The 27,954-nt window shown below is 35.2% G+C and overlaps 1 protein-coding gene across 5 annotated transcripts in view; it reads right to left on the reverse strand.

Annotated features, from left to right (window-relative positions):
- Positions 1-27,954, reverse strand: part of LOC106880368 (rho GTPase-activating protein 7) — a 601,077-nt gene that overhangs the window by 494,876 nt on the left and 78,247 nt on the right. For all 5 annotated transcript variants that reach the window (XR_016244003.1, XM_089361608.1, XM_089361606.1 and 2 more), the window contains exon 2: positions 1,373-2,954. Coding sequence is in view for 4 of the 5 variants with exons in the window: in XM_089361608.1 (XP_089217734.1) it covers positions 1,373-2,815 (1,443 nt within the window). In the remaining variant the exon portion in view is untranslated. The remainder of the gene's footprint in view (positions 1-1,372; positions 2,955-27,954) is intronic.

Here is a 27,954-nt window from a genome sequence, read left to right on the forward strand (position 1 = left end):
ATATAGGTGTTGCAAGAATAGGGAAGGGATATAGTCAATATCCACAAATCAAGTACTTTCCTATCACTTATGGGTGTCATGGCATGGCGAGTAGATGGGAAGGAAGGGCTTAGAATAGACATAGTGGTTGGGAGAATAAATGATGGTGGAATGTGAGGGTATAGAATGAGCAACAGATGGGTGGGTTTATATGAACAAAAAACACAGAGAGGGATGCATGGACTAAGCTTGTGCAAGTGGCTGGGTTTGCTACAGCACCATATATCACCAGCTGATATGACCTTCAGTCATTTTCATCAGTTGTAACATCTTCACATTATTTTGCACCACTTCATCCTGAGGCTTCCTTGATCTCCTTCTTTCACACGTACCATTCACTTTGAGTGCTCAGCACCTGCTTATGCAGTAGTCATCTTTATTTGTATCACATACTTATACCAGCATTGTCTCCTCTCTTGCACACTTCATTTGATTCCTTATATACTCAGTTTGACTCTTAGATCATTTATACTTTGTCTTTCACACACACTAACAAAGCACATCAAGCAAAGTATGCTCACCTCATTTCTTTCAAAGCTTTGCATTTCTTCACATTGAAGGCCCACACTCAAAACCCACATTGTGCTACCATGCACACAAAAGCAACATAAAAATCTGCTTTTGATCTTGAGGGATAAGAACTGAACTTTCTCCAATCCATTTTTATTCTAGCTACCACACTATTGGAATATCCACCCTCCACTGCTAATTTGGTCACCTAGATAGCAATACCTATGAAATTAAGTGAATGACAAAGGAACAGGAAATTATTCAATGAACTTCATTAACTTACAGCTGTTTCTGCTATAAGATGTGGTGCAATTAGAGCGGAGTTGTTGTGCATCATTTTATAGCAGAAACAGCTGTAAGGTAATGAAACTCATAGCATGATTTCGTATTCAATGTGTCTCCTCCTGACATGTGGGATGGAGAGTAACTGAAGAAGTCACAGGATATGTGACGAAAAATTTCAAACAAAGGGCACTAAAATAAGATCAATAATAAAGCTAAAGTGAAGAATGAATATAAAGTGTATGTGTTTATTTGGCAAAAAAAAAAAAAGTGACCATCCTGAAATATAACAATATAAAAATAAACATTCCCATCAATTAGTTAATTAAGTTGGTATTTGGGACTTAACCTATTAGAAAGTTCTTACATAAAATTAAGATGAAAGGTTTTAATCTAAATGCATGCATTTTAAAACAAGAGTTTTAACAAGGCAGAGATGTTTCCAGTTCTCAGGTTGATATAAAAAGGGCTAAAGAATAAAATATAAAGAAAACAAGAAATGATTTTAAAACAAACAAAATAGCTAAAATGAATGTCTTACTTTATCAAGAGTTCCATTGGTAATAATTCCATGGTGCTTATGTTTGAATTCTCTGCGAAATGATGGTGGTGCTGTTTGGTAATTACCAAGGTGAATAGTAGATTTTGGTAATTTGTAGACAGAAAACAATGGGATTTCTCTTTCATTGCCAGTTCCATTAAGTGTTTTGTTGAGCACCTGAACAAAATGTTGGCCATGAATATAATTAACAGTATCTGCTGATGATGACCGTTTCTTCCGATACTGCTCAGCACAATATCTTTTATGCATCCAATCTAAAATGGTTTTTTCAATATTAAGTCGTTTGGTGCCACTCCAGGTAGCATTCCTGGGAAGCTGTGAATCAATTGACAAGTTTTTTGAGTGAGCATTTGGAGGGGTTATTTTTATGCAACATGCAATATCATCAAAATTGTTTACAGTTGCATTTTTACTAGGGGTCTTCTTTGACTCAACTGCATTGTTAATTTCTTTTTTATCTATCATAGATTTTTTGAGATCAGACTTATTCCCAATAATTTCATTGCAAACTTCTGTAGGTTTATCAGAAGCTCCATCTTTTTCACACTCTGCTGCTGAAAGTTGTAATGTGGAACATTCTTGCTTTTGAGGTAAATCTATCACAGGTAAATTCTCTTGGCTTGTTATTGCTGGTTTGTTACTAATGATTAAAGAGTTATCATCAAAATTATTCTGATTTTTGTTGATGTTATTTTTCCTATTATTGCTTTTGTTATTACTCATGGCAAATGAATGCAAAGCTCTTGCCACCAACTTTCTTTGAAAATCCTGTTTATTTTGTTTCCCTTTTTTCTCATCTTTATTCTCACTCTTGGTATACTTCAATGAATTCTTCCGTTTTACCACAGCATTGGTATGTGTGTTGACCATTACTTGTAACTCCGGGCTGGGGATCTGCCACATATTTGAATTTGGTTCTTTAATATGATTATCTGTATGTGTTGAAGTAGTTAGCATTTTCAAGTTAGAATTTTGTGTTGGGTCAACAAGATTGTCTGTGTTTGCAGGTAAATTGGTTTTGTTATTGTTGCTTTGCAGCTCTGTCCAAAGCCAGTCACCTGGAATACTCATCAGAGATAGCCTATTGGTTTGAGTGGACTTTTCTGTGGTACTGCGACTTTCAGACCAGTAACCTTCTATATTTTGAAAATTCTCTTGATAGCTGCTTTTCTTGCTGTTGTTATTACTGCTGCCACTGTCAAAAGTGATGCTGGTGTTATTTTTTACCCTATTACTATCAGCAGCTTTATCCATAATTATTTGACTAATGATTTTTGGAGTATCTTGCTGTAATCTGTTCAAATTTGGGTCAGATAAAGAAGAGTCAGCCAAATTTGAACTCATAACCTTCTGCTGTTGCACCTGCACAGACATTTTCGCTGAAGAAGCAGAAGAAAGAGTAGGAGGTGGAGTAGGTGTCATGGTCTTTTTGTTAACAAATCTGGGAGAGATAATTGTTGGTAGATGTCAGCCATAGTACTGGAGTAGGTTTCACCCTATTCTGCCACTTTCTAGCAAATAATTCTTCAGAAATTTTGTAGAAATTCTTAAATGTGGCACCCTGTATAAAGCAAAAAAACAAAAAAAATTAATAAACATTCCAAGTAAATAAAGGATCAAAAATATTGAAATTTGTAAATCTATAAAAGGCAGGATGTGTGTGTGTGTGTGTGTGTGTACATGAATGTAATTTATGCACATCCACAAATTAGCACACATGTCACCCTAATTTTAGGACATTCGTCACAATCCTAGCTGGGTTTTGTCAACTTATTTTTCCTAAGGCACCTGCGGATAGTGGTAAAAATCGATTTTCAACCATAACTTTTACCAAATTTGAAGTTTGCTAACATGAGTTAAGTCCGCTTCTTGCCATAGTGAAGTGAATGTGTGTGTGTGTGTGTGTGTGTGAGTGTGTGTGTGTGTGAGAGGGAGAGAGAGAGAGTTTGAAAGCGTCTAACAAAAAACAGTAAAGGGAAAGTGTGTGACGGACAGAGAGTGACAGCATTCATCAAAAATAAAAATGTAAAATGTTTTTTTCTCTTCTCAAACATGAGATATAGTCTTCAAATTTAGGATGCTTTTGAAAGACACTATATTTTATAATCAGATTATATATACTTTCTCACACAACAATTAAAATATACTTATTTTAAATCACTTATTTATCTATCTATTTATCTATAAAAGGCAGGATGTGTGTGTGTGTACGTGAATGTAATTTATGCACATCCACAAATTAGCACGCATGTCGCTCCAATTTTAGGAGGACATTGGTCACAATCATGGCTGTGTTTCTGTCAACTTATTTTCCCCGAGGCACCTGCAGATAGTGGTAAAAATCGATTTTCAACCATAACTTTTACCAATTTCCACGTCGGTGAAATCTCTAAGTTTGCAGATATGAGTTAAGTCACCTGTCTTGGCAATGGTGAGAAAGAAAAACAAAGGGTAAATTTTTAGATTAGCACCTGCACAATTTTCACTAAGAAATAAGAAAAAAACTTGGATTTTTTGCGTGGAATCAAGTACCCTGACCTCCCAATATGCTGCAAATCCCTTCTTTTGGTTCGGAAAAAAGGGGGGTAGGGCAAGGGGGGACCCCCCATCCCGGAATCATTGGAAATCTTTTTTTTTGCGTTGAATGAATTCCTGTGACCTCATAATGTGCTACAAAACCTTTTATGCGGTCCAAAAAATGGGGTGGGATGAGGTTGAAGCCTCAGAAATTTCACTCTCCACTCCCATTGATCTTTTCACCCATACGATTTCACTATGGGAAAAAAAAAAAAAATCGGATTTTTTTTTTTTGTATGAAATCAAGTGCCCTGATCTCCTAATATGCTGCAAATCCCTTATTTTCGTTCAGAAAAAAAAAAAGGGTAGGGCGAGGACTCCCCCCCCCCCCCCAATCCCTGGAATCATTGGTAATTTTTTTTTTTTCATTGAATAAATTCCTGTGACCTCCTAATATGCCACAAAACTCTTTCTGGGGTCCCAAAACGGGGGGGGGGGTGAGGAGGAAGCCTCGGAAATTTTACCCACTCCCAACATTTTACAGAAATAAATTTTCCAGAGTGTGAATTACATGGTTCGTTATTAAATATATATATATATATATATATATATATAATTATATGTATTTATTTTCTCTTAGTTAACAATTAACTCCGACAAAATAAATTGGTTAATAGATACCAGGGTAGCAAAGATCACAAAATGACTGTGGTGTAACTCCTGTTTATGAGATAGAAACTCCCTGTTATTTTGGGCATTTGAGTAAATATAAAATTTAATAAATGGAGTAATACGCATATGTTAAATGAATTCTTTTATTTCCGACATATGTTTCGAAGATTACAAATGGTTCCTTCCAAAGGAATAAGTGATGTTGATAAAGATGTAATTTTCTCTTCAGGGAAATATATAAGAGCCAACTTAACCGTAAGACATTTTAACCAAATGTGATAACTGTGGGTAGAGAAGATTGCTACCTATCTTATTTGGAAGTTGCAACGCTACGAAACAGTACATTAGACAAGGAGGGAAGAAAAGAAGGAAAAGAAATTTAGAATTTAGAATGAGAAGTCAAAAAAATTATTTAAAACCTGATTAAAAATGGGAGAAGAGTGTTTTATGTATAATGGGACCGCAAAGGGGAATTAATCTTGTATTTATACATGTAGGGTTGACATAAATGCATATAAATATATACACACACATGTTCATATACATACATACACATGTACACATACATATATATATACATATATACACACATATATACACACACACATACATACATACACATACATTTGTATGCACATACACACGATAGTCATGTGGAAATGAAGATTAAGGCAATGCTATATGTATAGGAAAATGATGCTTGTATGAACTAGTAAGATATTAAGTGTATGACAATATATAAAGGTGATGAATGGTCTATTGATCTAAAGAGAGAGATTGTGTTGTTAAGTGAAATGGAAATCAGATGGGGCAAAAAAAGGGGGTTAATGGAGTAAAAATTACTTGTTTAAACTAAGTTAATATTATTACCAAAGTTTACTTCGATAATCACCCTCTATATTTGTTGATGCAAGGGTTTTCCAATAGATAAAATAAAATTTTGCATGGTGCAGTATTTTATACGTAATAAAGCAGGGAGAAGAAAATATTTATATGTTTTGAATTCATCTTACGATAAACGTAAACAAACAAACTAAGGTTGCTTTCAGAATCTAAGATATGTCTAAGAAATTTAAAGAAGACAATTAAAATTCTCAGACGCAGAATAATGCCACTAACATAGCCTAAACAGGATAAATAACTCCTATCTTTGCTGAAGAAAGTGAAGGCAACAAGTGAAGGAGATGGAGTTACGAAGGAGCAATGAAATCAAAGGTATAAGGTTATTGGAGCACAACGTATTGAACATAGTTGGAAGTAATGTTTATGTTAAGTTAAGCTGAAAGTAATGTTTAAGTTCATGTTTATAGACGTGCTGGGTGTCTTAATTTGGGTTCAAATAATAGAAAGTGTTCAGATAAGCGATACAAGCCAATTATACCTTTATACATATAAAGGTATAATTAACTTGCATCGCTTGAATTATGTGAATAACTAATAGATAAATAGGTAAGTTGTCTCTGTTATATAAGTTTGTAAGGGTTATTTATATGAAGAAAACACATGAGCTTGCCAATGTTTACATCTGTATGCTCTTTCGATGAACGTGTTCACAAGTTTATTCTTTGTGAATAAAATGAAGAACAGTTCCGTATAACATAATAGTCCCCAAATTAATTTGCTAAGACTCATTGTGTTGCGTTTATTTCTATCCCTAAAAGAGGAATAATGGTTTGATATTCTTCTGGAAATTGGCGAAGATGAAGATCCAATGTAAAAAGATACAGCAGTAGGGGTGGTGACTTTGCATTGATATATAGTGTTCTTGAATTTTGCATTATCACTTAAAAAACTAATTCTGTTGCTATTAACTTCCGAAATAATGATGCTGTTGCGGTAATTATTATTATTATATTTCTTATTATAATTATTGTTATTTAGGTTATTATCTGTATTGTTATTGTTATAATGGTGATGGTTTGTATTGTCGGAATTAATGTTGTTGCTATCGGTACCCGTGTGCGAATTTAATAGTCTCATATTGTGTGCGAATATCATTTGCGAGATATTTTTAGTGTTTGAAAATCCAAATCTAACCTTGTGCGTGTTTATGACTGGGAAGTAGTGAGAATGTCTTGGAAAATTCTTATTAACAGCATTTCGGAACTGAGAAACCAGATTTGATTTAATCTGTTTTCCAAATGGAATTATTAACCAGATACTTTTTATCAGATTCAGGTGTTGTATATGTGTTATTATTCCTAAAAAACTTCAATTTATTATTATTATTATTATTATTATTATTAAAAAAGGGTTTAAATTGTCGGTTACCTCCCCTATAATGTAAAAAAGCGTTTGACTGTATGTTATTGTCAATAGGGTTATGATGAGGACAATCATTGTATTTATCGTTACTATCAATTTTAATATCCTTATTATCATAGGCAGAAAGATCGTAAGTAGAATTAATGTATCTGACCTTTTCTTTATATCCTGCTTTTAGTAAGGCAGAGTTATAAAAGTCAGCTTCTTTGTTGAAAATATTTTCATTTGCGGATAGATTTGACAATTTAAGTGATATGTTCTTAACTAAATTTCTAGTTACCATTTTGGAATGATTGCTAAACTGGCCAATATACTTAGGATTAGTGGAGGGTTTATGGTAAGGGAAAAAGGTATTGGTGTGTAGGTCTAGAGTGACATCAAGGAAATTGGTTATGGAGATTTCATCCTCAAAGATGATACCAAAACCCATTCTACAGAAAACCTGACTAATCTATTTTTAACTTTTTGTATTTTTTGGTTTGTGGTATTATGGAGATAGAGCAAGCAGTCATCCCGGTATAAACCGCCCCTAATTGTTGGGAATATATGCGCAGACCAAACCAGCTATCTGTGCTGAGTCGGAGCTTCCCATAGGCATGTCAAAACCATCGGGAGTGTCCTTGCATGTCCATAGTCTATTATTAAATTTAATTATAGATTTTTTAGCTGCTAAAACAACATCAATCTCTTCTCTAGAAAGACCCGCCTTATTATGAGCAAACCAGAGTGCCTTATTTAGTAAAATGGGATTAATTGAAGAATAGAAGTTAGCGATATCAAACTGGATAAATTTGGTGTTATGTTTATCATTGATGTTACGAAACCAATCTACTACCTGTAATGAATTTGACCACAAACTAAGTTTTAATTTTTTGACTAAAGTAGGTATATATTTGTCTAGTATGTTTTTACTAAGAATATCTACGTCCGACTTAGATGGGCAGATAAGACATAATTTGGGGCTACTCCAAAAGTTTTTCTTGTGGTCCTTTAAAACAAATCGGGGTTGTTTAGGGTCCAAAGGTTCAGTCCTCTTTTGTAAGTTATATTTATCCATGATTTGTTTGGCTTTCAGGTTAGCTTTCCTAAGTGCTGTTTTACTTGTGATTCAATAGTTCTTTTCTATTTCTCTTTTGAGTAATTCGTTGTAGTGTTCCTTAGATAGTTTGTACATGTTTCCTGTTTTATCAGACTTAACTAGTATGCCATCAATGCTATTAATTTCCTTAGTGATGTTGTTGAGGTATCTGAGGTGACTATTTCTTAATGGTGATTTGTGGAACTTAACATTCTTCACGATTGTCCAAAGATCTTTGAACTGCTTCAATCTCGGGTTTGGTAGTGGGTTGTTTTTGGATTTGAATAGTTTTTTAAAATCTGAAGTTAAATCCTTGTGTTTTTGTTGATCATTCTTGTTATCAAAGAAAAAGATTAGTCATCTCACTCGGTTGATAAAAGAGTTTGTCTTACTAATAAGGTGTTTAAGGAATGTATTCCTTGGTGGAATAGGTATATCCTTAAGAGATGCATTGATGTTAAATAACTCCATTTGTGGTAACTATTATATTAGCAGGTTATGTAATGGCCTGTTTTAAGTATATTTTATTATATGTATTTATTTTCTCTTAGTTAATAATTAACTCCGACAAAATAAATTGGTTAATAGATACCAAGGTAGCAAAGATCACATATATATAGTAGAGAATGTGACGTGTGTGCATATATATATATAATAGTGTGCAAACCTTCGATGCAACCTTCTCCAATGCAGATCTCCGAGGCAACCTTCTCTAATGCATATCTTCGATGCAGCCTTGATCAATAGTACCCTAGGAGTGGTTAGGTCTAGATTGGGATTAGTTGCTGCCTTTCAGAGGTTCCTGAGCCCCCTTTCGCTAGGTTAGCTTAGGCTTAGGTTAAGGTTTAGTTGTGATCTGAACATAACCTCTTCTGACACAGAGGATTGGAAGCCCTTTTGGGTGTTCTATTTTCCTTGCTGGAAGGGCTTGAAACCCATGGGCCAAGGGTGGTTAGATGATGGGGGTGGTGGTTTCAAAAGGGCCAGCATGTGTAACCTGATCGCCTCTGCCAGTCAAACTTCCAACCCATGCATTCCCATTGCGACACTGATTCTGCAGAACTGGGTTGGGTGTGAAAACCAACTTTAAAGTATATATATAGATTTTTTGAATCAGCAATGTTGTGTTCAGTTAAGTCCTATTTGGGATGAAAAATTATTGAGACCAGACCATAATCTTATTAACATGTTTATGACAAAACAATCTACTATATAAATGAAATTGTAATTGTATATAACACCCCTTATGGAGTTTTCCATTCAATCAGGATGAAAAATTGATAAACCAATTCCTTATAGGATTTCTCACTAAAATTGGCTACACTCCATTTTCAACCATAACTTTTACCAATTTTGACGTATTTTGTTCAAACTTGATGCTAGTGTTACTTAGGACTCATGGGATCTTTGAATGCTTTAAGTTCTCCAAATGAAGAAAAAAAAAAAAAAGAAACAATCGATGAGTGGAAAAATGGATAAACTGATTCCTTATGGGATTTCCCAATCAAATTGTCTGCAACCCATTTTCAGCCAAACGTTTACCAATTTCAATGGATTTCACTCAAATTTGACGTCGGTGTTACTTAGTTTGGTTTGAAACAAAGCGCTTGATTAGCTTAATAATCCTTACTTAAGCCTGGGCAACACCGGGCTATACTGCTAGCATTTAAATAAAATGTACTTTGAGACCAGACCATAATCTTGTTACCATGTTTATGACATAAAATAATCTACTATATAAATGAAATTGTAATTGTATATATCACGGAAAGACTTCAAAACAGAGCATCCTCAAGAAAAATGGATTTCATTTTCAAAATCTGCATCCCAAATAGAAGGAATTCAGTTATTACTAATCAAAAATTTGCTGCAAGAAATAACTCAACTTTCAGATTGCCAAATCTACTTCTCTTGATCTGTCCTATCTGTCTATCTCTGTCTTTTATGTTTACACCTCTCTATACATTTTTACCACACTCTCTCTCTCTCTCACTTTCTTGACATGACATATAATTGCCTTCATTTTGTTTAAAACTTTGTTATAATGTTTTTGCTTTCACTTTATGAGAGAGAGCTATCATGCAGAAAATGCTAGCTTCCAAATCCTGTTTTATGAATGGGTAAAAATAATCAAACTTTGGACCTCTGTAACATTTTCCTCAATTTTTTTTTTTTAAATAAATCAATTGCAAAATCAGATTCAGCATGGAAAATTACACCAGTGTACCAAATTGGAAAATTTTCACTTAATTTCAAAATTTCAAAATCTGTGACAGCAACAGAAGATTCCTTCTTGCTACTTGTTTATCTGTCTCTGTCTTTTACACATTTGTTATAGTAAACGTCCCTCTCTCTCTATATATATATATATTTACCACACTCCCTGTATATGTATATCGCTCATACTGAGTGTGTGTATGTTTGTATATGCATGTGTGTGTGTGTGTGTGTGTGTGTATATATGAGTGTGTGTGTGTGTATGCAAGCACACATAGAATTGCACTAGGTCAACAGAATCAAAAATCCCTCGCAAAGCGTCAAGTTCATGTGACACCTGAATGGAGAAGGAATAGGCTTGATTATATATGAACACAAGCCTCTGTTGCACAGTCTCAGGAGACACCTGAATATAGATTTCATCAATTAGACAAGTGTACAAGAGCATCTGTCACATAGACTCAGGAGATGATGTCCCATTTCAATTCAAATGACTTCAATTTCCAGTGAGTCTTAATTTTACCAGTTGACCATTGATAAATCGCAAGGGCAAACATTTTTCATTGCCAGTTTACATCTTGAAGAGCCTTATTTCACCTACGGTCAGCTTTATATTGCATGTTCAAGAGTAAGAAGTAAGAAAAATCTTTACATCTATGCACCAAAAGGAAAAACAAAAAAACTTCATTTATTGAGACCATATAAATTGTCTCAAATAATGTAGAAATCCATCCTGATCAAGGCCTATCCATTGGTGAAAACATAGTCTGACATGGAATTAAAAAAACTGAAATAAAGGATTCTATTTTGAAAATTACCCAGTAATGACAGGCTACTCAGCTAGTATACATATACACCAACAAGGGCATACCTACATTATTGTAATAACATATGAAAATGGGCTGAAAAGTTCATAGGCTGACTATGAAGGAATGATGCTAAATCTGTGAAATCTTGTATGAATTAATTTCAACTCCCTCTTATTAATAACTACGTTGTTTCTTGCCAGGTAAACCAACATCTGATTGTTCGAAGAAAATTTCAAAATAACTAGTAGTGACTTCTCTTGAAAATAGACAAAATTTGGCATCATGGTGTTATCAAGTACCAGCAGAAAAAGGGTTTAGCCCCCAAGGACATTCATGCTGACATGGTTACTACATTAGGAGATGACACTCTAGCTTTGTCAACAGTGCAAAAGTGGAGCACTGAATCTAAGAGGGGAAGAAAGAGTCCTGAAGATGACCCAAGGCTGGACAAACTGCAACTGCTACCACTGAGGAAAACAATGTTCATGTTCACCATATGGTGATGGATGACAAGTGATTGACTATAAATCAAATAACCAATGCTGTTAGTATATCTTATGGGGGTTGGAAATATTTTGCACAATGAACTTGGCATGATGAAGGTTTCTGCTTCAGTGGGTGCCACATCTTCTGATCAAAAGTGTATCAAGTTGACCACACCATAAAAACTTTGACATCGTTTGAGGCAGATCCAAATGATTTCCTTGAACATTTCCTAACCCAAGATTAGTGTTGGCTTCATCACTTTGTGCCAGAGGCAAAGAGACAATCCATGAGGTGGAATCACCCCTTCCCAATGTTCCAAAGAAGGCCAAGGTTATTTCATCTGCAGGGAAGGAAGTGGTCTCAGTTTTTCTTTTGTATGCAAAAGGCATTGTGTTTATTGACCATCTTCAAAAGGGCCACATTATCAATGGAGAGTACTATGCCAACTTGCTGAGGTAGTAATGAAAAGTCATCAAGACCAAAGGCCCAGGAAAACTGTTGAAACAAGTCTTGTTTCATAAGGTAGCTGCAGCAGCACACAAGTCCTTGTTTTTAATGGCTTTCAATGGTTTTGTGGTTGTGCATGGGACAATAGTTTCCAGTTAATGCCAAAATGGGGTATTTAACTGTGTCTATATATGTTTAGATAGTGAAACACCATCTTTCCTCTTTAGATTGCAAAAAGTATGTGTGCTGGTTGTATTGTGTTTTGAACTTGTTTGCTGCTGACCTTATATACATGGGAGTACCCAAAAGTAACTGGGAACGTTCTCTGTGGGACAAGCCTGTTGCAGTTCAGGCTTCCACTGCTAGAAGTTACTTGATGTGACCCTCAGGCATCAGTCTACCAACAGGCAGTGAGGTTGTACTGCCACATGATGTGTTTTTGTTTTGCTATGATTCTCCCCTGCTCACTGATTTTTCTGATGGCTGAAATGAAGGAACAGCTTCTGTGAAATTCCATTTTCTGCCAGACAAAATAGTGGCCGAAACAGTTGTCATGCTTCAAACAGCTTACAGGGATGCTGCTGCCATGAGCAAAATACAAGTTTATGAGTGGTTTCCATGCTTTAAAAATGGTCACTTGTCATTTGAAGACCAGCCTTGTTCAGGACGACCATCAACCTTCCAAACAAATGAAAACATCATGAAAATTCATGAAATGATCTTAGTGGACTGTCACTGAACAATTGATGATCTTGTTGATACGACTGGTGTGTCCTGGAGCTTCTGCCAACGAATTTTGAGTGAGGAATTGCAAATGAAAAGAGTTGCAGTGAAATTTGTGCCTTACTTGTTGATGGAAGATCAAAAGCCATCACTACTGAATGCATGTCATGAACTGAAAGAACAGTTGGAAGTTGATCTGGACCTTTTTTCAAAGATCATTACTGGTGATGAAAGCTGGTGCTATGGAATTTGCAAACATGGAAGAGGTGAAGAAAAAAACGACAGAGGCGTTCAAAGGCATCACTTCACAAGAGTTCCAGCACTGCTTTTGAATAGTGGAAAATGTGATTGGACTAAGGCATTGCTTCAAATGGAGAATACTTTGAAGGCAATAAAAGTATAAAACTAAGTGAATAAAATATATTGCAAAATTTCGGTTTCTTTTGGGTACCCCCTTGTATATAGATGCAGTTGGTGTTGTAGTGTTAGTGGTTGCAGGTACACTATAGAAAATTTTTTAAAAGATGTGAAAAGGTTATTCCATGATGGTTTCTTGGACAAGTTGGGTTGGTGCAATAAATTTAAAGCCAAATTTCAGGTAAAAAAAAATTCATTACCAGTTTTCACACCCAGACATAATGTACCATTTGCAGCTCTGGAAAAGGGGAATAAAGAATTAGACAGACTGGAAAAATTGGGAGTGATTGAAAAGATTGATTATTCACACTGGGCATCTCTAACAGTTTATGTTAAAAAGAACAATAAAATTCAGGTATGTGCAGATTTTTTGACAGGACTAAACGAATGTTTAAAACAATATAACTACCAGTTACCTAGCCCAGAGAAAATTTCTAAACTAAATGGTGGAAAATTGTTCTCAAAATAAAATTTTTCTGATGTGCACTTACAAATACAAGTGAAAGACGAATGTACCCAAGTTCTAACAATTAATACCCATAAAGGTCTGTACAAATTTAACCAGTTTCCACTTGGCATAAAAGTTGCTCCAGTTATATTCCAACAAGCGATGGATATGATACTTGCAGAGTATGACTTCATGATGGCTTAAATGGATGATATATTAATTAAAAGTGAATCCCGTGATCAGCATGTCGAGCATGTGAAATGTGTTTTTCAAAAAAATAAGAGATTATGGTTTCACACTGAGTGAGGAGAAATGTGAATTTTTCTTACCTAAAATGAAATATTTAGGACAAATCATCGATAAAAATGGTTGTTGACCAGATCCATTGAGGGCAGATGCAATTAAAAATATGCCGCCTCCAACAAATATATCTACCTTACAAGCCTATTTGGGACTTGCAAACTGTTTTCAAATTTATATACCAAATGTGCACAAGGTAAGTGCTCCACTAGATAATCTGTCAAAAAAAGATGTAAAGTGGAATTGGTCTGAAAATTGTCAGAAGGCATTCAACAAAATTTTTAAAATTTTAACATCTGATTTGTCTTTAGCAGATTTCAATCCTGCAATGGAGATTAAAGTAGCTTCAGATGCTAGTGAGTATAGTATTGGAGCAGTAATGCTACATAAATATGAAGATGGTAACATGAAGGCTGTGGTTTATGCCTCACGTTTGCTTCTACCTACAGAAAAAAATTACAGCCAAATTGAAAAAAGAGGCTCTAGCAATTATTTTTGCTGTAAAAAAATTTCATAGATTTTTACACAGTAGAAATTTTTGATTACAGACTGATCATTGTGTGTTATCTATATATGGGTCAAAGAAAGGAATCCCTATCCATACTGCTAATAGGTTGCAATGCTGGGGTACTATATTACTAAACTATGATTTTAAGATGGAGTATATACCATCTAAGAAATTAGGACATGCTGATTGTTTATCAAGACTGATTTCGAAAAATACTGAACCACTTGAGGATATTGTGATTGTTGCATTGTGAGTGGAAAATGAAATTAATTTTTTTTTTTTTTTTTTTTTTTTGCTGTAGCTTAAGCTCAGAGCTGTGGCCATGCTGATCATATGTGAACTACCAGTTACATTACAAAGCATAACATTAAAAGTGGAAAACGATGAATTTATTAAAAAAATGAAAGAAATGCTGAAGGCTAAAAGAGATAAAAATATGCGTTTTGCTGAATGCAACACAAATTCAAACCGGTTCTCAACATGTGACAATGTGTTGGTGTAAGCACAAAGTGTCATAATGCCAGCCACACTACAGAAGTGATTACTAGAGGAATTTCCCCTTGATCTCCCCGGGATTTCAAGAACGAAATCATTAATGAGAAGTTATGTGTATTGGGCCAAGAAAGGACCATGACATTGAAGAACTAAGTGAAAGCATGCAGGGGTTGTGTGCTAGAAGTAAAATTACCTACCACAAAATGGCAACTGTGGCCAGAAACAGATATCCCATGGTCCAGACAACATGTTGATTATGCAGGTCCATTTAACAGTTCATATTACCTTGTTGTGGTAGACAGTTTTCTAAGTGGCCTGAAGTGCGTAAGTGCAAAAAGCCAACATCTGCGGTTACAGCAAGTATTTTACATGAATTGTTCACCAGATACAGTATTCTTGATACCATTATGTTTCATAATGGAACTCAGTTTACTTCAGACGTGTAAAAGAAATTTTGTAAAATGTTTGCTGTCGAACATGACTACTCCACTGTATCATCTTAGGTCAAATGAACAAGCAGAGAGTTTTGTTGATACTTTTAAGAGGGCTTTAAAAAAGGTGAACAATAATGACCTAGCACTTCAACAATTTCTAAGAGTGTACTGAGTAACACCTAATCCCAATACTCCATCTGGAATGTCACCCATGGAATTAATGTTTGTTAGAAAGTTAAGATTCATTTTTTGCAAGTTGTTATCAAGTTAAAAAAGAAAAACGGCAAACAATAAATATAATTCAAAATTTTTCACAATAGGTGACAAAGTTTTTTTTTAAATGTATAACTATGGTAAAGAAAGATGGGAGGACAGTGCAATTATTAAACAAATTGGAAAAATGTTATTTTTGGTAAAAGGAAAAAATTTTGAACATAAAAGATATATAAACTAACTTTAAAAAAACGATTTTCAGAAGAAACAGTCATGAGAGATGAAATTCCCTTGGAAGTTTTTTATGACATGTTTGAGGTGCCAATACCGAAACAAATTGAAACTACACGTTCAAGTACCAGAAAAAGGAAAAGAATTGAATTACTGGAATTAGACCCTAAGTGTAAGAGAGATTAAACACTGGACAGGGTTTAATTCACAAAAAGGGGAGAAGTTATGGGAGGTTAATTCTCAAAAAGATGTGGAAAGATCCTGATCACCCTCACGTAACTGAAAGTGGACTAATGCATTTCAATAAAAGAAACTATGCAAACTGTTGGTAGTTGACAGCATGGCAGTTGAGAGTGTAGTTGACTGCGTTGATCATACATATTGGTTACTGTGTTACTTTAATATTGCAACTACATTTGGAGTAGTATGGAGTGTGTTCTGTCTGAACATATTCATTCTGCGTAAAGTTATTCTAGATAACCATTTTCAAATATCTATTAGGGTAATGCTATCTCTACACCCGATGTGCACAACACGTCATAACAGAATACTAATGCTCCGTTATCAGTATTTTCCTGCTCATCCACTTTTTATAAATTGACAAAAAGTAAAACTATACCAATGAGAAACTGAAGATAGGGGAGAAAAATTACCAATAAAGCAATAGTATATAAATTAAATTATATCAATCAGAAAGCATTGCAGCAAATATGAGTGAATCAGTTTGAATTAAAAGGAGTCTGACCAGGTTCACACCTGAGAAACACCTTAAGCAAACTGTGAGTCTCATCAATTCAACTGTATTGAACATGTTTTAAAAATTTCAAATGATCGTGATGCTTTCAAAAACATGACAATTTTTTTGTCCCACCTCTTTTCAATCCTCACAACAATCTGGGGCTCATTTTCCCCTATGGAAAATATTGTTATAATGTATCCTGGATATAAACAGAACTATAACTGAAGGCTAAAAAACGTTCAAGTGGTAAAGAACATTTTTAGTTGAGAGCAAGAACAAACTGCAAGTCTATAAGAATTTGTGAGGACATAGCTATTTGAGTTGGTTGTTAAATGTTCAAATTTTGCCCAACACTGTGGCAATGAAAGCAAATTCTATTTTGATTTCTCATTAAAGGAGTGGGAGATGGGCCCAAAAAAATTTTGTATTATTTCAGTGAGGGTTGATTTGGGTGAGTAGAAACAATTGTGCTGATGCATTCCAAATTTGTGGGGAGGGTGTTATTCCAAAAGCCAGGAGAGAAAATAATATAAAAAAAGTGAAATTTTTGGAAAACTATTTCTCAGTACTTTGGCTGTTATTTCTGGCAAGCTGAATAATGATATTGAGGCCTCGCTCTTTTTATCTACTGGTTTGACAATCACCCACATGTGTGAAAATGAGCAATAGAGTTTTAAAAAAACATCTGGAATTTTGTATAGGGGTGAGACAATTAGTCTAAAAGCCAAAAGGTAAGGTGGCAAATATTCTAGCAAAATCAAAATTTTGACAAATTTTTTTTTTACTTTTCAGAATCATATTCTCTTTATTTTGTCAGTAGAATTCTAAAAAAACATTTTTGCAAAAAGCATAAAACAAAAAGTTTGGGTGGGGACTGAAATTTTGAAAAGCTATTTTGGGAGAAAAATTATAATCTTTTTTGTTGAAAACATAGTATTCCTAAGACATTATAAAAATATAATAATACAAAAGGGACTGAATGCATATTCAACATGTTCAACCCCAATTTCATTTACCTTTCAACTATTTATATTCAATAATTGCTCATACAAACTACCACCACCACTTTGCTTGAATACTACTGTTTACTTTATGTTTTTGTATGTGTGTATATCTATACACACATGCACACACATATGAATAGAATAGATAAGAGAAGTGAGGTGAGAGAACAGATGTTTATTCCATTCATTAAAAACTGTTCCATAATCTTGTTACTTATATAATAGATATTACATCAACATTCTCATGCATATAGAGTATAGATATAAACATGTGTATGTATGTGTGTGTACAGGAAGCTGAGAATATTCTGAAGTGATGGGAAGAGGCCAGATGGTCTTACCCTTTGTCCCTAGGTAAGAAGTAGGTGCCTCATCTGGGTCGCTACAGTCTGTGACTCCTTTGCTCCCTCCCATATTTTGGATGTTGCAGTAAATGGGAGGGTCATTGCTTCTGTAGTTGAATGGAACAAAATCCTTAAGTATCAGAACTCCTGAATATTCTTCCAGCCTGTGGCTGTCATCATGGCAGTTTGCCCTGTCAAGGTGTCAGGTGATGCCCATGAGGGTGCTTGGCTGTTCCAATGTCTTAGCCTTGCCAGCTCATGGTAATGCTGCAAGCATATTGGCTTGCTTTAGTAGGTTCCATTGAACTGTGTGTTATGCTACTAATTGAAGTACTTTGTGTTGAATTGATATTTTTTCTTTCTTTCTTTCTCTTTTTCCTCTTTTTTTTTCCTTTCTTCACTCATGTTTGTGTTTTTTTCAGCTTGGGATTTGCATTTTAATGTGGTTTTGTATAATATATGTATCATATGCATACGTCTTATATATGTAATTATTAAATTATCTAAATAATATATGTATATATATATATATATATATATATATATATATATATATCATTTAACGTCTGTTTTCTATGCTGGCATGGGATGGATGGTTTGACTGAGGTCTGGGGAGCCAGCAGCTGCACCAGGCTCCAATCTGATCAGGCTATGTTTCTACAGCGGGATGCCCTTCCTAATGCCAACTACTCCAAGAGTGTAGAGGGTGCTTTTTATGTGCCACAGGCAGATTCTTGAAAAGCATGATTGGGGTGCCCCCTTTCAAGTGTGAAGTAGTGAGGTAGCATCCCAGATGGGCTGCAGTCAGTTCAGGAACTCAGCCAGAAAAAACTACAACCCGGACCTGATCAATGACAGCATCGAGGAATTTGAAAGACTGCTTCTGCCTGGGCAACAGCTGCAAGAGATCTCAGTTGATCTTGTTGACAGCATTACCACGTGGAGCCAAGATGGCTCACTCACAGAGCCATCAACCATTGCTAAAGCTCTATGCAATGCTTGGGAGCATATGCATTACATGATTATTGACAGCTAGCACCATCTCACCATAGGCCCTCTGCCCCTCCCCCTGCCGACCCTGGCTGATTGAAGGTCTTCCCCACCCCTTGCTAAAACGCTTTCCCCCCCCCCAAAAAAAAAAAATTTCGTATGTCCAGAGTCTACATGATGTAACACATGTTCGTGGAAAATTTCATTAAATAGTATCTATAAATTATCTAAATAATTTTGTTTTTTAATTATATTGTATTAAAATTATACCCATTTTTAAACTCAGAAATTAAAAAAGCAACAGACTAATGTTAAGAATTATTCATGGTAAACCCATGAATTGTTCTGAATTCAAGAGTCTGTTGGTGTACACACATATACATTTATAGGTATACTTTACATACATGAATATGTTGGTGTAACATCTATTGTATAACTAAGAAAATTATGAAAAAACCGTAAATAAATGGAATGAACACCTATTATCTCACTTCACTTCTCTTATTTGTTCTGTTGATATACATTCTCTCCATCATTGTATCTCTTAGATTTTCAGAAAGACGCAAAAGTTTATCTTAACCTCAATCATGATCTTTCTTGTTAGTCATGCACTGGGCAGGGAGCTTAATGTGAGATCTATTTGATTCTTTGATTCCATTTGAAGGAGAATTTAAAAATCACTATACTAATCACATAGCTTCCTTCCAACATAGGGACAAAAGCAAAGCTACCAAGTTGGTTAGCCATGTATGGAGTTTGAAACTGAATGCAACACCACATACAATAAAGTGGAAAATAATTGAAAAATCCACACCATATGTTAACAGATCAAAAAAATGTAAGCTATGCTTAGCTGAAAGAGCTCAGATCCTTTTCAGATCTAATATCTCTAACTGCTGAACTCCAGTAAAGATCTTGCTTAGATTCAGTGATCTAAGAAATAGCTTTGGCTAAAGAGACCATGTTAAAATTCAAGGTGTCTCAAAGTCCTCTTTACCCCCTCAATGAATTGAGCATGTTAAGAATACATATTGTCTGACATGAGTTGTTCTCCATAAACAAAATACAACAGCAATTTGTGGTATTTGCATTTGAATTTGCAGGAGCATATTAAGAATGACATCATTGTTTTGATTTTTGTTCTTTTCTGTAATGGTTTATTACACACACACACACACACACACAAGCATAACTACAATAGATTTAGAGTATTTGGGGATTTGTTGGGAAGAATTTTTTCCGAGAGGGTAAGGAGTGGAGTTTTGGATCAGGAAGACCACGTAAGTTGGAATTTCTTTGTTTTGACAGATTCTTTTCCTTTTTCTTTTCATTACACCCTTCAAAATGATTGGGGGCATCTTTTTATGAAAAAACAGTTTTGAACATGTATGATTTTTTTCACTCATATAACCCCTCGTAACTTTTTAATTTTTTTTAATTTTCAGAAAAGTTTTATGAATTTGTGTTCTAAACAGGAATTCGTAAGATGATGCAAAACCTCACCAAAAATTTCTTTGGTGAGATTTAAGGGCTATTTAGCTGTTATTTTTAGCACATTTCATGCTTACCAGATATTTACCTCCTTTCTTTGTCACTCAGATGTATTGATGTTCTTCAAAATCTTTCTTCCCATAGGGATTTAATCAAAAAATTCTGATTTTAGAAAAATTTTAAAAAGAAATTTTTTTTCATAATCATATGAATTCCCGTGTGTAGCACACAAATACACAAACATTTTCTGAAAATTCCAAAAATTAAAAAATCATGAGGGGTTATATGGGGTGCTTAAACCAGAATTCCGCCAAAATTCAAATTCAAAATAAAGGCTAATTAGGTCTATAGAAGAAAAAAAAAAAATGAATAAAACCAAGTAGATAAAAAAAAGACTGCTATGAAAAAAAGAACAGAGAGGAAAAAATAATAGAACAAGAGTGAGGGAGGTGAAGAAAGCCGAAGTTAATGTTTATAAACTTCATGTATCAGTATTTTATACCTTGAAGCTAAAAGGGTGGGAAAGGTTGATAGCAAACAGAACAATAGAGAGATGAAAAAGGTAAAAGTTATAAAGAGTTAATACTCTTTATAACTTTTACCTTGTTCATCAATAAGGTAAATTAGAAACATATGAAGAAATAAGGCTCAAACATGGAGACACGGTAAAAATTACCAACAAAATACAATGTGTTAAGGATCTTTTGTTTGCTTTTGCTTTTAGAAATTTTAAAACTTTTGAAAATTTTCAAATTTGGTATATTGGTGAAATTTTTCACACTTAATGGTGCTGTTAGTAACTTGTTCCAGAAAAGTTTTAGAAGTACGTTACAGAGGTTTAATGTTTGATGATTTTTACCCAATCAGAATTAGCACTTGGAAGCTGGCAATTTCTGCTTGATTACAACATTACAACAAAACATTCAATGACAGAAGTTTTAATAAGTTTTAAGGACTAAGTCATGTGAAACATTTGAACAGGCATGTAATGCGGAAAATTACAAAGAGAAAAAGAAAAGGAAACTGAAACTGAACATTCAGTCACGAAAAAACGAAAGGGCAGACACCCCATATAACTCCTCACTCATAACTTTATTCTTTGGAATTTTGTTTGAATTCCTGTGTGTGAAACACACATACACAATAATTTTCTGAAAATTCCAAAAATTCTTTTCTACTCTAGGCACAATGCCCAAAATTTTGGATGGAGGAGCCAGTCGATTAGATCAACCCTAGTACACAACTGGTACTGAATTTATCAACCCCAAAAGGATGAAAGGCAAAGTTGACCTCAGCAGATTTTGAATTCAGAATGTAAAGACAGACGAAATACTGCTAAGCATTTCGCCCGGTGTGCTAACGTTTCTGCCAGCTCGCCACCTTGAAAATTCCAAAAATTGACAAAGCTATGAGGGGTAGACTGCTTAAATCAAAATTCCATCAATGAAATTTTGTGATGCACTCCAGGAGTTTGTCAAGCAAATTACAATCTTCATATCTCCTGTGCTACATAAACTCACAGAGAAAGGAATCAACCATAGAATGGTGGGTGCAACAGCAACAGACAGGTAAAAGCAAGAAAACACGACATAACAGACAGGGAAGCAGACTACACAACAGCTTGGCTTGTTACTATGGAAACAAGCAGCAATGTCTGTGGCTTTTGATTGGTTAAAATTGCCCAAAATTTGTAAACTTTAAAAGCTATTAACCTTTTATTTATTAATTTATGACGAAAATGAATTTCATTTCCATAATTAGCATACATCAGTACATCAAATTTGAAATCAATTGGAGCAAAAGTGAAGGAATTGAAAAGTGGAAGCTGAATAGAAAAAATCTTATGTTAAGAAAAGGCAGATATGTACAAATAAAAATGTATAAGACCAGAAAATTGTGCAGAGAAAAAAATTATTATATTAATTAATAGAAATATTTATTACACAGGTATGTTGTGTGTTGTAGTTGGCAGACTATGTTGTTGAATGTCACAAGTATATTACAGTGATTTGTCAATGTTGCTGTGGTAGCTGGTTTAGCTAACAAAAATGAAAATATGTTTCTTGGGCTATGGGAAGAATAACTGAACACCTGCTAACATTTAACAGAAGAATTCATTACTGCACATAAAGACAAACTGCATTGGACTTTTACAGTCAACAACAGCAATAATTCTTCTTTTGCTGGAATGTAAACAAATGCCTCTTTAGTTCTAATTATCAACAGTATTTAATCCAGAATTCCTGAATCTGAAGTGGTTGAGATGTATAACTAATGCTGAAGTGATGGGAGTGGAGGAAGTTATTGCAGTGATTAGTTACATATAGTACTTTATGCTCTAAGTTCAAATCCTACCAAAGTCAACTTTGCCTTTCGTTCATCTGGAGGTCAATAAAATAAAGTAGCAGTCAAGTATAGGAGTTAATTTAATCAGCTAAACACATCCCCTAAATTTCAAGCCTTGTGTCTATATCAACAACAATTATTATAATCATTATTAGATTGACAGAATCCTTAAAGCAAGAGATAATATAACTTGTGGTATTTATTTTGGCTCTTTCCATTCAAAATAATCCATCATCCTTCTGAGGTCAATAAAATAAAATATTAATCAAGTACTAGAGTTGATTTAATCAACACCTGTATATGATTTATGTCAATTTAATTGACTGTTACCTCCCCAACAAAATTTCTGGTCTAACAGAATCATTAGCATGTCATTTAGCAGCATTTTTTTTCCATCTCTTTCTCTCTTGAGCTCAAATTCCTTCCAAGGTTAACTTTATCTTTTATTCTTTGGGGATTGATAAAACAAATGCAAGTTGAACCTGATGTCAAAATAATCGACTCCCCACCCCCAAAAAACAACTTAAGGCCTCATGCCTATAGTAGAAAGGATAATATTATTATTCAAATGCTACTTGAAGTCAACTTTGCTTTTCATTTTTTGGGGTTGATGAAATAAATACTGTCAAGTACTGGGATCAATGCAATTGACAAGCACCCCCTCCTTCAAAATTTCAGGCCAAGATTATTACCTCTGCCTTAGCAAAGGCGGAGGTATTGTTTTCACTCATGTTTGTTTGTTTGTTTGTCCATGGACAAGATATCTCAAGAACTGCTGGATGGATTCAGAAACTTTCAGGGATGTTTGGCCTTGTGACTGGCACGGTTTCATTAGATTTTGGGGTTGACCCAGTACCTGACAAGGATTCTAGATTATTTTTCTGATTTTCTTTTACTTTACATGTATATGCAAAGTTTCATATAGTTCAATTGTACATGCACACACATACACTCACACATTTTCAGTGTTGAACATTATCATCCAATTTCCATTGTACACACACACACACATGCAAACATACTTCTCTTTTACATACTTCAAACATCATTTATCGGCTTTTTCACTCCTTCCTTCGTTATTCATCGATCACCCTTCCTTTCTCATTTGTACAACACTTTCTTTGCCGCTTTGTTTCGTATTTCTCATTGTCATTACTTTCTCTCACTCCCTCTCAGTCATGGCTATTACTCTTACTACTCCTTCACTGTATTAGTATTTCATCTCCTCTCCCTTCACCTCTCACTCAATATATATATATTTGGATTATTTTTCCATTTGAGAGCGATCAGGTTCATTTTTAGTATTCACGTTTGTGAGAGCAGTCCAGTTTATTTCAGATATTCTCATTTTAAAAATCATTTCCAGCTAATTGTTGAGAGGACATTCATGTTGCCTTGGCAGAGGTTTGCGCTCTCTGAGTGCTCATTATTATTGTTATTATTATCATATTTCAGACTGATGTCAATATCTTTTGATCAGGAGTGGGTCATAATTAATGACCATGGGTCCTGTCAACTTTCTCATTCCAGTTACATTGACATTACTCTTCTCAAAATCCTAGCTGTTCCAAGTAGTGCTGTTTTCTGAAGCATCTCAGTCTTGATAGTTTGCCAAGCCACATCTGAAATTGGTTTGTCATGGTTCCAAGTGCCCCTTTCAAAATAGGTATAACTTCCACTTCCTCAGTTCCCACAAACATGCTACCTCATGCTTCAGATCTTGGTACCTCTCCACTTTGTCCTCTAGAGATAGTGATGTCAATAATTTAGCCTTGTCTTTCTTCTTTCTCAATCAGGATCCCATCAGGTCTTCTTGCCTCAATCACATTGTCACATTGCTCATTGAAATCCTATAGCAATTTCACCATACCGTTTTCCATTACAGCAAGTTGCTGGTGTTCAGACCATCTGTCAGCTCATTCCAAGTTGTATTTCCTGCATAAAAACCAATGTACAACTCGAGTAACATTGTCATGAACCCCTGCTGTGCCAAAGAGCTACATTCACATACAATGTGGTTTGTGATTTCTCCAAACAATGGCGATTTGATCATTTTGTCAATCTGGAACTTTATGTAGTTAGTTCTTAATGCTTACTCATGAGCAGCACAAATAAGAGCTTCAGTCCCTTCTTTCAAATCACCCTTACTCATCCAGGCCCGTGTCTCGTGTGTGTGTATGTGTACCCAAAAGTAATCAGAAACAATCTGTGGGACAAACCTGATGTTGTTCAGGCTTCCGCCACTAGAACCCACTTGTTGTAACCCTTAGGCATCAGTTTGCTGCCCAGCGGTTTCAGCTGAGGTCATACTATCACATGGTGCATCTTTGTTGTGCAGTGATTCTCCCTTGCTTGTCGATTCTTGTGATGGCTGAAATGAAGGGACAGCATGCTTCCATGAAATTCTGTTTTCTGCTGGGGAAAATGGTAGCTGAAACAGTTGTCATGCTTCAAACAGCTTACATGCTGCCATGAGCAAAGCACAAGCTTATGAGCGGTTTTCATACATTAGGAATGGTCACTTGTCACTTGAAGACCAGCCTCATCCAGGGTGACTGTTGACCTCCTGAACAAATGGAAACATCTTGAAAATTCATGAACTGATCTTGGAGGACCATCACCAAATAATTGATGAACTTGTTGATATGACTGGCATGTCCTGGAGCTCCTCCTAATGAATTTTGAGCAAGGAATTGCAAATGAAAAGAGTTGCAGCAAAATTTATGCCTCACTTGCTTACACATCAAAAGCAGTCATGACTGAATGCATGTCGTGAAATGAAAGAACAGTTGGAAATTGATCTGGACCTTCTTTTGAAGGTCATCACTGGTGATGAAAGCTGGTGTGATGGCTACGACCCAGAAACAAAACAGCAATCAAGTCAATGGAAGCATTCAATGTCACCACACCCCCAAAAAGTGCATCAAATGAAGTCCAATGTCAAGACAATGCTAATTTGTTTCATTGATGCAAAAAATATTGTCCACATAGTATTTGCTCCTACTGATCAAACTGTTAACCAGACATTTTAATTGGAAGTTCTGAAGCATTTGCAAGACATGGCGAAACACTCCAAGCAGTGGCAAAGTGGTGAGTAGTGGTTTCATCATGACACTGTTCCTTGAGTGTGAAACAGTTTTTGACCAAAAACAGCATGACCACATTTACCCACCCTCCCTATTCACCTGATCTTACTCCCGGCAACATTTTTTTGTTCTCCCAAATGAAAAAAGTCCTTAAAGGAAAACGTTTTGCAGATGTGGAAGAGGTGAAGAATAAAACAACAGAGGCATTAAAAGGCATCACTTCGCAAAAGTTCTAGGATTGCTTCAAACAGTGGAAAATACATCTGGACTAGTGCATTGCTTCAAATGGAGATACTTTGAAGGCGATAAAGTTTAAATATGTAAAGCTAAGTGAATAAAATAATATTGCAAAATTCCGGTTTCATTTGGGTACCCCATCATATCTTTCCAAAAATTAGAGTATCTACATCTCTTAGGAACTGTCCATGTATCGCCTTGTCTTGCAACCTTGCAACTTTCTTTTCAACTGCATTTTTCTTGAACTCTTCTTTGTTGGTACACAACTCTGTTTCTATGATCCCATCCAGTTTAACTCCCATGAGTAATGGTTCTGTGCTGTTCTGAATATACCAACCAAGACTATTTTCTTCACTTCTTTTGCAATCTTCGCAACCTGTCATACTTCTTCCGCCATCTTTTTGTGATAAGTGTATCCTGTGCATGTTACTTTTAGAGTGTAAAGCTCCATACATAGTCATTTTATTCCTCATTTCTCAGTTCATCTGGTTTATCTCTTATTCTGTCAGCCTTCAGGATGCCAAAGTACTTACACCAACTCTCTTCAACATCCCTTATGACACTTCCATCTGGTAGTTCTATCACTTCAGTTCTCACCACCTCTCTTCTTTGAAGTATTAGAACTCCACATTTCTTTAACCTGAACGCCATTCCTATGACCTCACTGAACAGGTGTACTGTTTTGATCAATAAGTCTACTTGTGGCTGGTTCTTTCCAAACAACTTCAAGTCATCCATAAATAAAAAATGGTTAACTTTAAGGTCTTGTCCCTACTTATAAATAAGGCTAGTCTTTCTCAGTAAAATAAACAAAGGAGTCATGCACAGGACAAATAAAAGTGGTGATAAGCTTTTGCTCTGAAAAATCCCTCTCTTGATTGTGACCTCTCGAAGCACTTTACCACATGACGTTAACGCAACTTTCCAACTCTCCATCTACTGCTGAATAAATTCTCTTATATTATTGGCTACTCCAAAAAGGGCCAGACACACTACTTTCCATGAATGGGAAACGAGGTCATATGCCTTTCAGCATTCAATCCATGCCATTGAAAGGTTGACAGTCTTCTTTTGTAATCTCTGAGAATGGCTTTATCAATCAAGAGCTGATCTTTTATTTCTCTACTTCTTCGTTTACGACCTTTTTGTTCTTATGGAAGGATGTTTTCTTTTTCCAAGAAGGAATATATGCTTTGTGACAAGATGCCTGTCAATAACTTCAAAAAACTTAGAAAATTAGAAGGCAAAAAATAGGGTGGAAATTGTCTACTGCATTCCTTTTTTGATGCATTCTTCAGACAAAGCACTGTCCCCCACAAGTCTTATCCATGAGGGCAATGGCTTTGAGCTATTTAAAGTTTCATTGAATTCCACTGTGATCTTTTCATGCATGCTGTAAGCTTCTTGATCCAGTACCCTTGAACTCCATTACCTCCAGGAGCCTTCCGATTAGGAATTTTGCAGCACTGCATCTTGGCCATTTTTTGTGTGATACTAACTTTGTGTTGGACCCTACCTGTTAATTCTTGCTTCAGTTCATTAAGCCAATTTGCATCCAATTTATGTGCCTTTCTACTACTCCACAAATCGCTCTAAAACCTCTGCTATTACAGGACCAACCCAGTTGATGAAAATGGAGTTCTAAAGAGAGGATATAGATGGATGATGTTCTGAGAGTGGTCTGAGTGAGGCCTGCTTGAAACAACAAAACAAAGACTGAGTGACCAAGCCAGAGCAATCCACAAAAACCAATGATTAACTGAGTTAGAGCTCAAAACCATAAGGAGGAAAATCAATGAAGTCCAAATTGAAGTACCAACTGAAGATAAACATAATGAACAAAATATGGGTGAAGAAGCTACAGGAGGGAAAAGAAGAAATTAAATTCATTCTGAAACTGACATTTCATTAACACATGTAGAACAATTAAACAACAAAGAACAACAAACTTTGAAAGAGATCATAGAAATTGCACAGAAGAGAGAGTTCTCAGAAAATAAGAAAATTAACCGAGGAAGATTGAAATCAATAGTGGATAGAATAAATACGATAACCAATCATGTG

This window comes from Octopus bimaculoides, chromosome 13 (genome assembly GCF_046866305.1).
Source record: "Octopus bimaculoides isolate indiv1 chromosome 13, ASM4686630v1, whole genome shotgun sequence".
Taxonomy (NCBI): domain Eukaryota; kingdom Metazoa; phylum Mollusca; class Cephalopoda; order Octopoda; family Octopodidae; genus Octopus; species Octopus bimaculoides.